Below are 15,916 nucleotides of genomic sequence, written 5' to 3' on the forward strand. Positions count from 1 at the left end.
AGGTGTTTAGGTTGAAAATTGATGAACATTGCTCACAGCCAAGGTACAAGGCAAGATTGGTTGTGAAAGGCTTCAGTCAGAAGAAGGGTATTGATTTTTGAAGAAATCTTTTCACCAGTGGTCAAGATGTCTTCAATACGAGTTGTGTTTGGTTTAGGTACTAGTTTGAATTTTGAAGTTGAACAACTTGATGTGAAAACTATCTTTCTCCATGGTGATTTAGATGAGGAAATCTACATGGAGTAGCCTGAAGGGTTTGAAGCTAAAAGGCAAAGAGCAGCTAGTTTGTAAGTTGAAAAGGAGCTTATATGGGTTAAAGCAAGCTCCAAGATAATGGTATAAGATGTTTGATTCTTTCATGATGGATCATGGTTATGACAGGACCACTTCTGATCATTGTGTATTTATGAAAAGGTTTTCAGATGGAAACTTTATTATTCTCTTGTTGTATGTGGATGATATGTTGATTATTGGCCATAATGTTAAGAAGATTCAGATGTTGAAGGAAGAGTGGAGCAAGTTTTTTGCAATGAAAGACTTAGGACCGGTAAAACAGATTCTTGGTTTGAAGATCACACGCGACAAGAAGAAGGGGAAACTTTGGCTATCTCAAGAGAGATATGTTCAAAAGGTACATGAGATATTCAACATGAGCAACTCCAAACCTGTTTGTTCTCCACTTGCAAGCCACTTTAAACTAAGTTCTAAACAGTGTCCTTCAAGTGATGAAGAAAGAGATGAGATGACAAAGGTTCCTTGTGCATCTGCAGTTGGTAGCTTGATGTATGTCATGGTTTGCACAAGACCGGATATAGCTCATGTAGTTGGTATGGTTAGTCGGTTGCTCTTCAATCCTGATAAAGAATGCTAGTCGGCAGTGAAATGGATACTCGGGTATCTCATAGGTACTTTTAGTTTCAGCCTATGCTTTGGTAATGATAAACCTGTGTTGGATGGATACACAAATGCATATATGGCTGGTGATGTTGATTTTAGAATGTCCACATCAGGATACTTGATGAAGTTTGCAGGGGGAGCAGTCTCATGGCAATCAAGGTTGCAAAAATGTGTTGCATTATCCACTACAGAGGCCGAATATATTGCTCTTACTGAAGGGGGCAAAGAGTTGTTATGGATGAAGAAGTTTTTGCATGAACTTGGCCTAGTTCAAGAGAATTTTGTGTTGCACTGTGACAGTCAAAATGCAATCCATCTTAGTAAGCATCCTACTTTTCACTCTCGATCAAAGCACATTAAGGTTATATATCAATGGATTTGAGATGATATAGAGATGAAGTCATTCATTATTGAGAAGATCTATACTGATGACAACATGTCAGACATGATGACCAAACCTCTACCAAGAGAGAAGTTTGAGTTCTGCAGAAGGAAAGCAGGCATGTCGGAGCCTCCTAAATTAAAGCTTACATATTGATCACCGGTATGGCGAATTCCTCACATGGTGTGTGAGGGGGAGATTTGTTGTATATGGTCCCACACCATGTAATAGTGGGACCACCACATTAATTTCAAAAAACAGCATGGTTGTCTCTTGGTATTCAAATTAATGTGGTTCAGGTATTGTAGCGGTAGGATTGAAAATAGAAGAGAGGAGAAGAAAACCAAGAGAGAAAAAGAGAAAAAGAGGCAGCAAAGTAGCCTGTGTTCTTCCTTTTATTTCCAGCTCGTTCACCGTTGGATCGGGCTGAGATTTTGACAGCAGCTTCTAGACACGTAACTCTTCATTCTGAACGGTCAAATTGAAGATTGGTGGTGTGTAAACTGACCGTTTTGACAGAAAACGGGGTTGTCAGTATGGTGAGTTTTTCTCAAATAGTTCTCCTTTAATCTTGTTGTAATTGTATCCCTTAGTTGAATCTAAGGAAGAATGATTGTGAACCAATTATTTGTTGATAGCGGAAGTTTTTAAGTGGACTACGGTCCCGTGATTTTTCTCGCATCGGGTTTTCCACGTTAAAATATTGGTTTTAATTTTGTGATTATTTACATTATATTTGATCATTATTTGATTTTGTTTTACTGCACAAAAAGAAAAAGAATTGGAACTTGTGAATTATATTTCACTAAATTGATTCGAGTAAATTGGAGTCCAGTTGTTTCTAGTTTTCTCAATAATTGATAGCAAGAAAATAATTGATAGCAAGAAATTGAAAGAAGGGAAAGTAATTAATATAAACACTACACCAGCCATTTTCTTCGCCTTAATTAGCAAATTGTCGGAGGATATTACTTTAATTATATATGCAGGATGCACACAGAAATTGACCAGCCTGTTGTTTTCTGGTGGTTGCTAGTTTCTATGAATTATAGAAAGGCTCGTTTGCCAACCCGAGTCCATGGAACCAAGAGAGTAGATCATTTGTATCTCAAAATGGCTGTGGCCCCCCATTGCTTCGAGAAAGATGTTAATCAGGTACGTGCACTCTCCATTCTCTGTTCCCTGCTGCAAAATTTACTCGCAATTTGAAATGCGTAATAACAGCCAAGTAAAAATTTGCAGAAGAAAGCAATGTTTAATTAATTTCTTAATGTAACCATTTGAATCCTCTAGGTGCTATCTGAAGGAAATTAATTCATGTGTGAAGAAGGTGATATTGAATAGACCACAGAAACTAAACAGCCTCGGCCATCACATGGTTTATATGTGCTTCTGACAACTCTCTTCTTTCTTTAATTTCGAGCTACCTTCTTGACTGGGTTTTGCTGTGCTTGCAGTATGAATTGGTAGAGCTCAAGATCTCATACTCAATAATAAAAGAAGAGATATATTTACGTGGGCTAATGCGAACGCTACAAAACACACCTGGCACGAGTCTTGGTGATGGACTCCTCTATTTCGTTCTGGGCATACAAGCTATGTGTGCCTGAGTGTGTGTGTGTGTGTGTGTGTGTGTGTGACCTTGCAAGCAAGGGACAAATAAATGGACTCAAGCTAGACTTTGACAATGAGGCAAAGCATTAAAGTCGTTAGGGCGTGCTGAGAAGACATATAGACGAGGAAAAAGAGACATCACGGTGAGTGGATGATCTTGGAGTAGTTGGGAAGATACGGCATTTAATTTATTTGACAGAAGACGAAAGGACACTCTACTTGTAGCTTTGGTTGGGTAGATGCGGCATTCAATTTGTTTTACTACGTTATGCAGAAGACAAAGGGACAGTCTACTTGTAGCTTGGTTGGGTAGATACGGCATTTAGTTTGTTTGACATTCTATATATAATAATCTACTTGTAGCTTGATTACACTTATATATAATAATTATTATAATTATATTATATTATATATATATATATATATATATTTTCGTTTTTATTTTTTTCGTTTTTATTTATTATTATTATTTTGTTTTTTATGTTTTTATGGGTTTTTTTTTGCTTTTTTCTTTGTGTTTTTTTCTTTTAATGAATTTTTTTTGTTTAATTTAGTTTGTTAAGGATAAATTTTTTTATTTAGTTATCAGACTTTCATGATACAGATCCCGAGTTTGACAGGTTAACCTGGTTTTACGAGTCCTGAAATTTTATTTTTTTATTTTTTTAATTAATTTTTCTCATTTAGTTTTCTTTGTTAATGTTAAATTTCTTTATATTTAATTATTAAACTTTCATAACATGTATCTCGAGTTTAACAGGTTAACCCAGTTAATTATAGGTTAACCCGTCAATTTTTTTTTTCTATTTAGTTATCAAACTTTCATAACGCGAATCTAAAGTTTGACGGGTTAACCTGATTTGAAGGGTTAACCCAATTAATTCAGTTTTTTTTCTTCATTAGTTTTTTCTTCCCGTTGATTTTTTTTCTTTGTTTTTTTTTCTAATTAATACATTTAATTATCACACTTTTATGACACAATCTTACAGCTAGACCCACATCCAAGGCTTTTAGGTTCAGTGTTGCAACCAGATTCAGTTAAACTTGAGTTATGTAAGTTTAATATTATTATAAATACTATAAATATTACTCTTGGGTCAAGTGTTGCAGCTAAACCAAAAGTTATTGGGTATATCTTTGCAAAAAGACATAACACTCTTAGATCTTAATCTTTTTTTATATTTTTTATGCAAAAAAAAAAATAACTCATGGCATATGCCTTTGTTTTCTTTTCTTTTCTTTTTTAAGTCTTTTACTGTGGACTGCACAGTGCGATCCACAGTGAAAAAGTTGATGCTTTTAGTTTCTTTTCTTTTTTTTTTGTCTTTTTTCTTCTTTTGTAATTATTCTTTTAATTTAGTTTCTTAATAAAAAAAATTTTATGTTTAATTATTACACTTTCATGACACGAATCCTAGGTTTGACGGGTGAACATGGTTTGACGGGTTAACCCAGTTGATTTAGATTGTTTTTCTTTTTTCTCATTAGTTTTATTCTTCCGATTTTATCTTTTAATATTGTATGCAGTCCAAGGTGAAAAGGTTGATACCTTTATTTATTTTTTTGCTTTTTTTATGTCTTTCACTGTGAATTGCATAATTTAGTCCACGGTGAAAAGATTGATGTTTTTTTAATTAATTTTTTTATTTAGTTTGTTGATATTAATTTTTTTTCTATTTAGTTATCAAACTTTGATGACATGGATCTCAGGTTTGACAGGTTAATCCAGTAAATTCATATTTTTTCCTTTTTCTTCATTAGCTTTTTTTTTAATGTTGGTTTTTTTTCTTTGTTTTTTTTTAATTAATCTATTTAAATATCATATTTTTATAACATAACCTTACAGTCAGACTCATATAAAAAACTGTTAGGTTTGGTATTGCAGTTAGACCCACTTAAACTAGAGTCTTTCAAATTTAATGTTATTATAAATATTACTCTTGGGTCAGTTGTTGCAGTTTTAATGTTATTATAAATATTACTCTTGAGTCAGTTATTGCAATCAAATTTAAGACTCTTGAATATAGCTTTGCAAAAAAAAAATTAATACTTTTAAATTTTAACTTTTTTTAATATTTTTTATCTAAAAAAATTAACTTTCGACGTCACACAGGTCATGTAACTAGTATCAATTAATAACCTGTTCCAGAAAACATAGATCTCCATCTAAAAATCTTTATGATACGCTATTGAACTTTCGGCTTCGGATAGAAAATTTAGTAGTCCACTGTCCCAGTTGTGTCATGATATGGAAATAAAAGAAATTATACTTGCAACGTCAAAAACTTGAACAGTGAAGTAGGTTTTATTTTTAATTTTCTCTTTTTTTTATATTGATTTTTTTTTCTCAAATACATCTTCAGTTTCTTTTACTATATTTAGATTGCTTTTTAAGTCCGTGCAGGTATAGGTCATGTGAAGGTAAATACAACGTGATTAATTATAAATTTTAGTTTGGTAAAAAATTAACTCTAAAGATTTTTTATTTTTTTATTTTTTTATTAATCATTTAAATTATTTTTAAGTCAGTAAATCAACTACCTCACATCATAAATCTCACATATTTAATTTTAAACCTATATTAGATAAGAATACTAGATAAGAAGTGAGGTTAAAAAAGTTTTTTTTTTTTAATTTTATCCTAACATCATCCAACTTTTTTTTAGACCAATAAATAAGATTGATTAGATCACATCACAATAACTATCACAATAACTCTCACACTCTCACGTAGTTTAATTTAAAATTTAGACCAAATAAAAAGTTAGGAGATTTCAAAATTAATCTTTTTAATTGATTTTAATAAAAATGTTAAATAGTTATCTGCTATTAAAATATTTTTTGCTAAATCTAAAACAAATAAATAAAATGATCCGACCCAAAGTAATGCAAACATGTAAACAAGTAATTTGGAGAGAAAATCACTCTATATTATCACAATCTTCTTATTAATTAAGGAAAGTAATTCTTTCAGTTAAAATAAAACTGGGAAGATGTCTTTTTTTCCTATGTTAATAAAAGCACACAACTGCCAAAAAAAAAAAAGAAGGCAGAGAGAAAACCTTACATGCCTACGCCAACAGACGACCCCGGTCGTTTAATTGACATTGAAGAGTTCTTGAACGATGGAAAATTGGTTTGATTCAAAAAAATCAAAACAGCTGCTGATTATTGGTTTTTTAATACGTAAGAGAACCTTATAACATTTCTAATGAATTTTGTATAAGAACTTGTAAGTCAATTAAACTCCAAATTTCTGCTATTATCTCTATGTTCTTCTAGGTATGCTTTGGAGGCATTCAGAATGGTATTATCAATTAATAATTAATTTATTTTGTTGACAGATCTCTCAAATGACCAAGGAGTTGAATGCCTACGAGGTTGATCCTAAAGTCAAAGTTGTGACATTGTAGGTAAGAACTGATTGGAAGATTTGCCAGAGTTTTAATCATATATTAGAACAGGTGATTGGACATTAAAAATGGTTCAACTCTGAGTGAGTCGTTCATCTGTCATTGCCAATGCCATTATTATCCAACTAATATGAGCATTATCTTCAACTCCGTCTTGCAGGTAATGAAAAGGCTGAAAAAATGGGATGATCAATTAGCGACTAAAATCATCTGTTGCATATAAAACTAAAATCTGTTGCCGGCTAAAAAATCACATATACACATTTCATTGTTAAAACAGCAATTGATTTGTTCCGTTGCTAAAATCCAATACTCATAGCACTGTTTTTTATAGCGTGTAGGAGCCAGGAGGTGATGTTATGACGACATATATTATAGTTGCAGGTGAAAATTATCTTCAAGGAAGTTTTGAAGTGAAGGGAGAATTAATGTTTGATGCCATTTATTAACGTTTATGATCTTCTTGGATGAAGCAGGGCATTGGAGTTATGCTGCAAATTCTTACAAGAAACAAATCATGCTGGACTTTGTAGCTGCTGCAAATGGAAAGCCTGCGGCTTGTAAACAAGTTATTTGGCACCATCAATGATATCATAGGAATATAATTCCTCACTCTTGGTAATTTTTTTATTCTAAGCAATTGGTCCTTGAAGCTTGCACTTATTGATGGAATCGTGATGGGTGTTGGTGCTGGGCTATCCATGCATGGAAGGCTCAGATTGCCACTAAAAACACTGTAGCTTCTGCTACAAATCTTGATTCCTTAACTAGTGTCATATTTGAATCAACTCTTTTGATTCATGAACTTGCATATATCAAAAATTCCGTTGATAATTTTGTTGGTTTTCGCTGATTTTCTGGTATTGAATAAGCCTAAAAGTTTCCCTCAAATCGGTATGATGGTGGATTTTAATCAAGTCATTAGTTTCTAATCTCATAACTAAGTTAAAATTTATAAATTTTGTGCATGGTGATTAGGTTAGAGAGAGCTGAACGCAAGGACTTGATCAATGCCCTGTCCGTGAGTATAACATTTTTTGCCACGTTAAGAGAAGAACAGTGGGCAATGATTTTTACGAGGTGGTATAAATTATGATAAGAACACAAACGATTCCATCAAATGTAATTTCTCATTTTCTTCATTGCAATTAGTGACTATCAGTCTGTAATTAATTATATGCTTTCCTGCAGGGAATGAGGGCCATGTTACAAAGAAAAAAAAAAAAGGATTTTGTTATCATGTCTGGTTATGCAAAAAAAAAAAAAAAAAGGATTTTGTTATGATGTCTGGTTATACATGACATAGGTCACATATTATCATGTTTTGAACAGCGGGGCCTGCAAAATTGGAGCTGGTCAGTGATGAAATGGTGAACAGATGTTTTTCAAGAGTTGAAGACTTCTGGGAATCCCTTCAACTTTCTGTCAGGTTTAGCTCCTGATGCATGCGGAAGTTAATAACACAGCAATATCATACAAAATACAAGAATTTTAATTAGTAAGAAGAATTGCAGATATAAATTTAAAATTTAAAATTTTATTATCTAAAATTAAAATATATGGTGTTTGCCTCTTCAAAATGTTTACAGGATCTTGGCCAGAAAAACCTGCCTTTACTAGAAAACAACATAAAATCCACAAGATATTAAGAAAATTAAAACAAAATTCAAAATAAAAATAATAAATCTAAAAAATTCTAGGAAAATAATAAAATTATCCCAAACAACAACTTTTACAGGCCTAGTTCTAAAAAATCCAACAGTTCGATAAACAATGAAATGGCTTCTCAAAAGGCAAAATGTTTGTAGAATTTAGTAGAAAAATTTAAATTCGGCCCAACAATCAAAATTTTCTTATTTTAGTTTTAAAAGCTAATATAGTCCAACACAACTAGATCTTTTCTCTAAACATGTTTAACTGAGATTATTGAGATGGCTCGGCTGCATCAGCTTGCTTGACAATAAACTTTGAATTTATATATGATAATAAAAAATATATTAGCTTACGTATTTGTATTTTCAGGAAAAGGGAAAAAATACCTCCTTGTGTTGGCCTGGAAAATTAAAGAAAAGATTAAAGATAGATATTTGACCTCGAGGCCTTGACTTCTCAAGCTAATATCATGTTTACAGTACTATGTGTATGTTGGAATTTCTCTGTTCGTCTTTTTGAAAAGAGTCATAGTAAAATCTCCCATCTTCTTGTGTCCCATATAGTAATGGGAAATGAGATTCTCTCTGGACCTTCTTTCTCTTGATTAATGGAGTGAGTTGAGTTGTTTTTTAAATTTCAACTCGGTCATCATGATAAAGGCATATTCATCCAAATATTTGTAATGAAAATAATAATAATAATAATGCTACTTTAATTGGTTTGATTTTAATTTGAGGATTTTAGAGGGTTGTATTTCTTTTCCATATAAAGATAAGATTTATGAATTATTTTTACGATGAATCTCATGTTTTTGCGAGATTGAGAAATATAGTATACCTAACTAATTCTCTAAAAAATTTTATTAAAAAACTAGCATTGAATGCCAGGTAAAATTCAAGTAAATTAATTAATTTTAGTAGTTGCGCTTTTCATTATCTAAGACTTGGTAATTGGATAGTAGATTTAGATCTAAAAGATTTTTTTTAAGTTGTTCAATTAAAAAGTCAACTCATGAAAATATCAACTCTTATTCCTGTAAAATCGCATATCTAAAAATTAAATAATAAGTGATTTAGTTTCACCCTTCGCCTCAAAAGTTAATTATTTTTTATGTAAAAAATAATATTTAAATTTTAAAATAGAATAAAAAAATAAAAAAAAGTAATCATTACAAAGCTATAATTAATAATATTAATTAGAATTAAGCCAACCAGAAATATTTTATAAAATTCGAGACACGAATCATATAATTAAAATAAATTAATAAAAAATAAAAAGAATCATAAGATTCTTTTTTCTAAAAAATATATATGTTAATTTTTCAAACTTATAACTCGAAGCTAATCTAAAAAAACTTTTCAAATTTATGACCCGAAGCTAATCTAAAAAAACTAGAAAGTTAAATTCTTAATCAATTATATATTAAAGGATGAAATTGAAAAAAAAAATTAATTATGTAAAAGGACTTTAAAAAAATCAATTAAAAGGATAAGGATTAAAATAAAAATAAAAAAATAAATTTTATATTTATTTGAAGGGTTAAATTAAAAAAATAATTTAGTAAAAGGATAAAAAAAATTAAAAAATGAGACTCAAAATTGACATGAAAAATAAAAATAATGTTGTAATTAAAGAGTGAAATTGAAAAAAATAATAACTTTTATATGAAATTAAAAAAAATTATAAAATAGTCAAGAAAAAAATATCAAAATAATGAGGCAACCATCAATTTCAATCAAAGGTTAAATTAAAAACCAATAAAATTTTTATAAAAACACAAACTCAAAATATTAAAAATTCAAAGAATAAGAACCAAATGGGAGAATAAATTATTTTGTAAATTGGGATTCAAAAATGAAATTGAAGAAAAAAACTTCTATCAAAGAGCTAAGATTAAAAATAAAAAAAATCAAAATAACATTAACTGAAAATGAAATATCAATAACTAAAATGGTCAAATTGTAATTTCAAAAAGAAAAGAAAGATAAGGAAAAAAAACTCACTTATGAAAAATTAGACAACATCATCAGAACAAATATCATATCTATAAAAACAAGATAAAAAAACATTTTTTAATGCAATAATACATTGTAAGTGTTATGCTAAGCATGTATATCTTTTTTGATAATTTTATTTATTTAGCTAGAAATAAAAAGTTTTTCTAAATGGACTTTCTAATTACAAAGAAATATTATTTTGAAAAACAAAGAATACCTCTTGATCTCATGTTTAATTTTTTTTATTTGACTATGTATTTTAATTGTTTATTATTTTTTATATTTATTTAAATACTAAATTACCCCTTATCTTAAATTGTAATAACAAAAAAAATCATTGTAAAATTAAAAAAATACCTCTGAAATCATGTTTAAATTTTTTTTCCAAAATATTATAATCAATTTACTATGCAATCAAAATTAAAAAAAATAATTATTTATCCATAGTCAATTTAAAAATAATAAATAAATCATATAAAAAGATTTTAATGCACTTGAAAATTAGTGCAAACTTTTTTTTGGATGAAATAGTAAAATTAAAATTACATTATTTTAATAATCACTGTTGATATAACTGTAACTAAAATAATTTTTCGAGAGTAATTAAATTTTGTTAATAAGGTTTTTTTAATCAATTTTATGATTTCAAGCTTATAACAATGATGGTTTTCAATCATTAGATTTGCTATTGGCATACCCATTTGGATGTGTACGTGTGTCTATATATATATATATAATTAATTTTCTTTCTTTAAATACAAAAATTAGATAAATATAACTAAAACTTCGACCTAAAAAGTTATTATTTTATGTGCAATTCCAATATTATGAATAGAAAATCATTCAAAATATAAATATTAAAAAATATCAAATACTTTATTCACATCAAAGTATATATCGTTATTTTATTTTTGGGAATAAGGAAACCACATTAAATATTATCCATGCATGAAAACTAATCACAATAATAATAATAGTAATAATTCACGTAGAACACCGACTCGTCGCCTACTCTAAAAGAAATATCTCCCAGACGACATGCTACTAAAAAACAATTCTCCTTTTGTTCTTCTTTTTTTTTTTCTTATCAACGACACAGATCACTCTCTCCCACGCACACAGAGAGAAAAAATACGTAAACCCTAATTGAATCCCAAATTTCTTCAATTAAACTCTAAGTGGATCCTAAATTATTCAATCAACGATCAATATGGACTCATCGGCCGCAACAACGCTCAGTTCAGAGCAAACAGAAGCAAACGCCATTAACAGGCGAGCAGAAACGGGAACGGAAGCACTGACAGAGGCAGGACAGCAACAAGGGCAGTCACAATCACAGGAAAAGTGGCCGGGATGGCCAGGAGACAATGTGTTTAGGTTAATAGTGCCGGTATCGAAAGTAGGGAGCATAATTGGACGGAAAGGAGAGTTGGTGAAGAAAATGTGTGATGAGACACGTGCTCGGATTCGTATTCTTGAAGGTCCTCTTGGTATTACTGATAGAATTGTAAGTTAAAGCTTGTTTTTTTAGTGTTAAAGTTTGTGTCTTCTGTGTTTTGTTAATATCTTTGTTGAAGTTGGGGGTTTGGATGTTAAAGTTTGTACCTTTTGTGGGATTTTGTGTGAAAGAAGGGATTTTTAATTGATTTTTGGGAACTGAGAAGAATTTGGAGTGTTTTGAGGCACAGGTTGTTGAGTTGAGTGTTTCTGTTGGTCGATTTTCAGTTTTGATTGCGGCTTATTAAAATAAGAAGGATGGATCTTGGTGTTGTTTTTTGTTATTTTTTTCTGTTAAATAGGAGTATCTGTTTTATTGTCTGGTATTATAATACAATATCATGCAATGGGAAATCTGTTATGAATTGTTAGATACATATTCCATGTTCACGAGCTTGAATGAGCTGACCTTAGCCTTAATTATATATATATATATATATTTATTTATTTTTTTTGTTGATTCTAAAACACCCTGAAGGGAGGCTTTGCTAATTCTACTGTGAATGAATGTAAACAAGAATTGAAAATCTCGTAGCTTTAATGTTAGAAGGAAACCATAAGAGTAGATGAATTAACTTGTAGAAGGACTCAAGGTTTAGAGTATTGTAGTCAGATTTTTTTAATTTATTGTGTTGAATTTGACATGAAGTTGATCACTTCTGGTGGTGGCTTTTGAGTTTTGAAAAAAAAAAGGGACTGGTTTATATTATATTAACAAAAGTTGAGGTTGGTGTTATTTTGAGTGATTTCTTCAATGTAAATGAGTGGGTGTGAAGAAACAAAATCATGAAATGGAAAAGTTGATATGAATCATTAAAGACATGGCTCATGTTCATGAGCTTGGATGAACACCATTTGAAAGTTCAATTTAACCCAAATAAGAACTCCTTCATGGGTTTTGTTTGCAAGCTGTAGGAAGCTGAACTTAGTCCTAATTGTGTTTACTTGTTGAATGTAAAGGCCCTAGGAGAGACTTGGGCTGATTCTACTACTGTTGCTGAATGGAAGTAAGATGGAAAAGCTCTGGTCTATTTGTAAATAGCCATATTGAATTGAACAGTTTGAATTATTTGTGTTATGATTTTCTTTGTATTGAGTCACAGTTTTACTCCTTCCTGGAACTGTTATGATTAATGTAGATGTTTCTTTTCAGGTTCTGATTTCTGGTAAAGAAGAGCCTGAAGCTCCACTATCTCCTGCAATGGATGCAGTATTGAGAGTGTTCAGGCGTGTGAGCGGTCTATCTCCTGGTGAGGGTGACAACACAGGTTCAGCTGCCGCTGCTGGCTCTGCATTTTGTTCCATAAGGTTACTGGTTGCATCTGCACAGGCAATTAACTTAATTGGGAAGCAAGGATCCATAATCAAATCAATACAGGAAAACACTGGTGTAGTCGTGCGTGTTATGGCAGAAGGTATGCTTTAAACAATCATTTTCCTCTTTATTTAAGCAATTGGATTTGACCAAGTTGTGTTTTGTTGGAAAAAAACATTGAGCAGAAAGTATAGAGGTAGTGGCGTGCTGTGCTATTTCTATTTCATGTTACATATTTACAGTTCTATTTCAAACTTTGTGTTCTTTTCCTGTATGTGGTTCCTCAATGTGTGTTACTAACTTTAAGAAAGCTTTTGTAACACAACATTTTTTATAGATGCAAATTCTAAGCAACTGAAGACCAGTTTTCACTAAAAGATTGTAACATGTTATTATTTTGGTTCTCTGGACTCGATTTTCCAAGGCCCTTTGCTAGGATGGACTGGGATTTGATGATGTTTACTTAAGGACTGCTATACTGATAACTCCTCTAGGTGTCACTATTTATCTGATTTTTTCTCCTTTTTTCAATTGGTGCAAGCTCTGATGCTCTTTTTTTCCTCGTAGATGATATACCCTCATATGCTACTTCAGATGAGAGAATTGTGGAAATACATGGTGAAGCTATGAAGGTTTTTAAAGCATTAGAAGCTGTAATAGGACAGCTAAGGAAGTTCTTGGTTGATCATAGTGTCATTCCTATATTTGAGAAAACTGTAAGTCCACCAATTTAAAGTTGCTGGATTTTGACTATGAGAATCTTGAAGTAACCCAAGTTCTTTTGCAGTACAATGCAACAATTTCACTGGAACGCCCTGCAGATGCCCGCGCTGATAATGCTCAGCCCTCGCTGCATTCTGCTCCTGCATTTTCAAGTGGGATTATTTCTGATTATTCCCTATCTTTGAAGCGGGATCCATCAATATATGAACATGAAACACATTTTGAACACAAAATCTCACAACCTGGATTCTCCCTTTATGGAGATCCTGGACTTGGAGGGTTACGTTCAACTGGACTTGGTCGTGCTACTGCTCCTATAGTAACTCAGGTTGGTTTAATTATCTATTTGTTCTTATATTATAGTCAAGTATGATTTTGGCTGATTGGCTATAGTTCTTTGTGACGTGCATGCTCATGACAAAAAATCTTGTTCTATCTTTAGCATTTCTGGTTCCTTCACTTAAACTTTTGCAGTTAGGAAAATGACTCCCAAATTCCATGTCTCTTCTGCCATGACATCTTATAATGTGATGTTCTTATCTCCTATTTCTGTTTTGGCACCATGCCTAAGACTGGAAAACCCTGTTATTTTCCTATGCTTTGGCAGCATGCATAGGGCTGATTGATTATGGTTCTTCCTGACATGCATGCTCATGTCAAAAAGGCTTATCATCTAAATTAGAACGTTTCTGGTTCCTAAAGATTTGCTAAATGATTCTCAAATTCCATGCCTGTTATGCCTAAGGCTTACCACCACTTTGAAGTTATGTTTTTTTCTCTAACTATGCTCTAGCAGGATGCCTAAGGCTGAATTTAATTGCCTAGATGGGGGATACTGTGTGGCTTAACAGTTCTGCTGTCTTCATTTTTTTCTTGGAACAATCTTTAGAGCAAGCATGCTGATCAATCAAAATATCATTTGTTATTTCATGTCTACATGTTACTTGGGATAGATTGAGAAAACTGTTACTATCTTGTTCAGGTGACACAGACAATGCAAGTACCTCTGTCATATGCTGAGGATATCATTGGTGTTGCTGGATCCAATATTGCCTATATTCGTCGTACCAGTGGGGCAATCCTTTCAATACAAGAGAGCAGAGGTTTGCCTGATGAGATCACCGTGGAAATTAAGGGTACCAGTTCTCAGGTTCAGATGGCGCAACAGCTTATACAGGTAGGTGTCTTTAATAGCCCTTAGCTTATACAGGTAGGTGTCTTTAATAGCAAGTTAGTTTTGCCACGTACCAACAATTTTCCTCAACACCCCCCACCACATGCTCACACGTATTCATTCACTCTTCTTACTTGATTATCTGTCTGCATATACATTTGGACGTGGAATTTGCTCATTTCCACATTTTGGGTCTAATTTCCACATTTTTCCCAGCATAAAACTTTGATATTCATACACCATTGACATTCCATTCATGTTAAAATCATAGCAATTTGGTGATTTTAGCACTTGACAGGAAGTATTAATTGATTAACTTTTGTAGTCTCCCTATGACATGCAGCTAATGTCTTGAATCTTGTTTGCAGGAGTTCATTAGTAATCACAAGGAACCAACGCCAAATATGTATGGGAAGATAGATGTAGGATTGAATTCATATTCACAAATTGCAGAAAGTGGCTACCCTTCATCCTCATTTACATCACATCTAGGAGGGTATGGATCCTCAAGTATAGGAGGGTATGGATCTCCCGGTGCAGGAGGTTACAACAGTTATAGATTTTGAATGTGTGCACAAGATACATTCGTTGGATACTTGTTTGAGCAACATAGTTATTTGAAAACTTGAGCTCTCTATTCACTATTCAGTCATAGCTATTTCATCTTATAATAAGAAAAAATGAAATGGATCTATTTTCTTGTTCATGTTTATGCAAAGCTTGAATGATTCCTGAACTGTTTTCACAGACAATTCTTGACATCAGATAAATGCGAAGAGGTTGTTTGGTTAATTGACAAGATCATTGAGTTGTCAGGGTATTTGGTGTAGTGAATTTGACTAAAAATCCTGATGGAAAGGTTCTTAACCTCTGAAGATCTTAAACACTGGGTTAATTCTCGTTTGAAATGAAATTTAAATCCACAAAGAACCTGAAGAACAATGGTATAATAATGATCATGCTTTGAAACACAATAAATTAAAGTAGGTCAAAATGTATAACAATCATGATAGATTGATATACAGAAGCTCAAATTTTTTGTTTCCTTGTAAATACCTTGAAGAATCACAGACCGACAAAAAGATGGTTTCAAGAATGAATTGTGATATTGGGTATTATTGGGTAGACAGCAAATGACAACCTGATGGTTTCAAGAATGAATTGTGATATTGGCTAGACAGCAAATGACAACCAAAGGGACATGACTTGAGCAATTAGCATAGGCTACAAGTGACTGGAAGCAGTAAAGTC

General features: G+C 31.8%; 1 protein-coding gene and 1 long non-coding RNA gene across 2 annotated transcripts in view; both read left to right on the forward strand.

The window, feature by feature from the left end:
• The window catches only part of LOC105140059 (uncharacterized), a 9,872-nt gene extending 1,455 nt beyond the window's left edge, over positions 1 to 8,417 (forward strand). The window contains exons 2-3 of the long non-coding RNA XR_845115.1: positions 1,660 to 1,662; positions 8,405 to 8,417. This is a non-coding gene — a long non-coding RNA (uncharacterized LOC105140059). The remainder of the gene's footprint in view (positions 1 to 1,659; positions 1,663 to 8,404) is intronic.
• Positions 8,418 to 11,018: 2,601 nt separating this feature from the next.
• Positions 11,019 to 15,377, forward strand: LOC105140062 (poly(rC)-binding protein 1-like). Its single transcript, XM_011046737.1, has 6 exons — positions 11,019 to 11,463; positions 12,607 to 12,868; positions 13,336 to 13,484; positions 13,556 to 13,819; positions 14,474 to 14,668; positions 15,034 to 15,377. The coding sequence occupies exons 1-6, from the start codon at positions 11,167 to 11,169 to the stop codon at positions 15,229 to 15,231; spliced, it is 1,365 nt and encodes a 454-aa protein (XP_011045039.1). The 5' UTR covers positions 11,019 to 11,166; the 3' UTR covers positions 15,232 to 15,377.
• The last annotated feature ends 539 nt before the right edge of the window (positions 15,378 to 15,916 follow it).

Source organism: Populus euphratica, unplaced genomic scaffold (assembly GCF_000495115.2).
Source record: "Populus euphratica unplaced genomic scaffold, PopEup_1.0 scaffold100.1, whole genome shotgun sequence".
NCBI classification, from domain to species: Eukaryota; Viridiplantae; Streptophyta; class Magnoliopsida; order Malpighiales; family Salicaceae; genus Populus; species Populus euphratica.

Excerpts from the sequence above, each read along its gene's own strand:
- LOC105140062 (XM_011046737.1), top strand. The coding sequence starts at position 11,167 with ATGGACTCATCGGCCGCAACAACGCTCAGTTCAGAGCAAACAGAAGCA. Across the intron at positions 11,464-12,606 it reads TTGGTATTACTGATAGAATT|GTTCTGATTTCTGGTAAAGA; the intron begins GTAAGTTAAAGC and ends GTTTCTTTTCAG. Across the intron at positions 13,485-13,555 it reads TTCCTATATTTGAGAAAACT|TACAATGCAACAATTTCACT; the intron begins GTAAGTCCACCA and ends GTTCTTTTGCAG.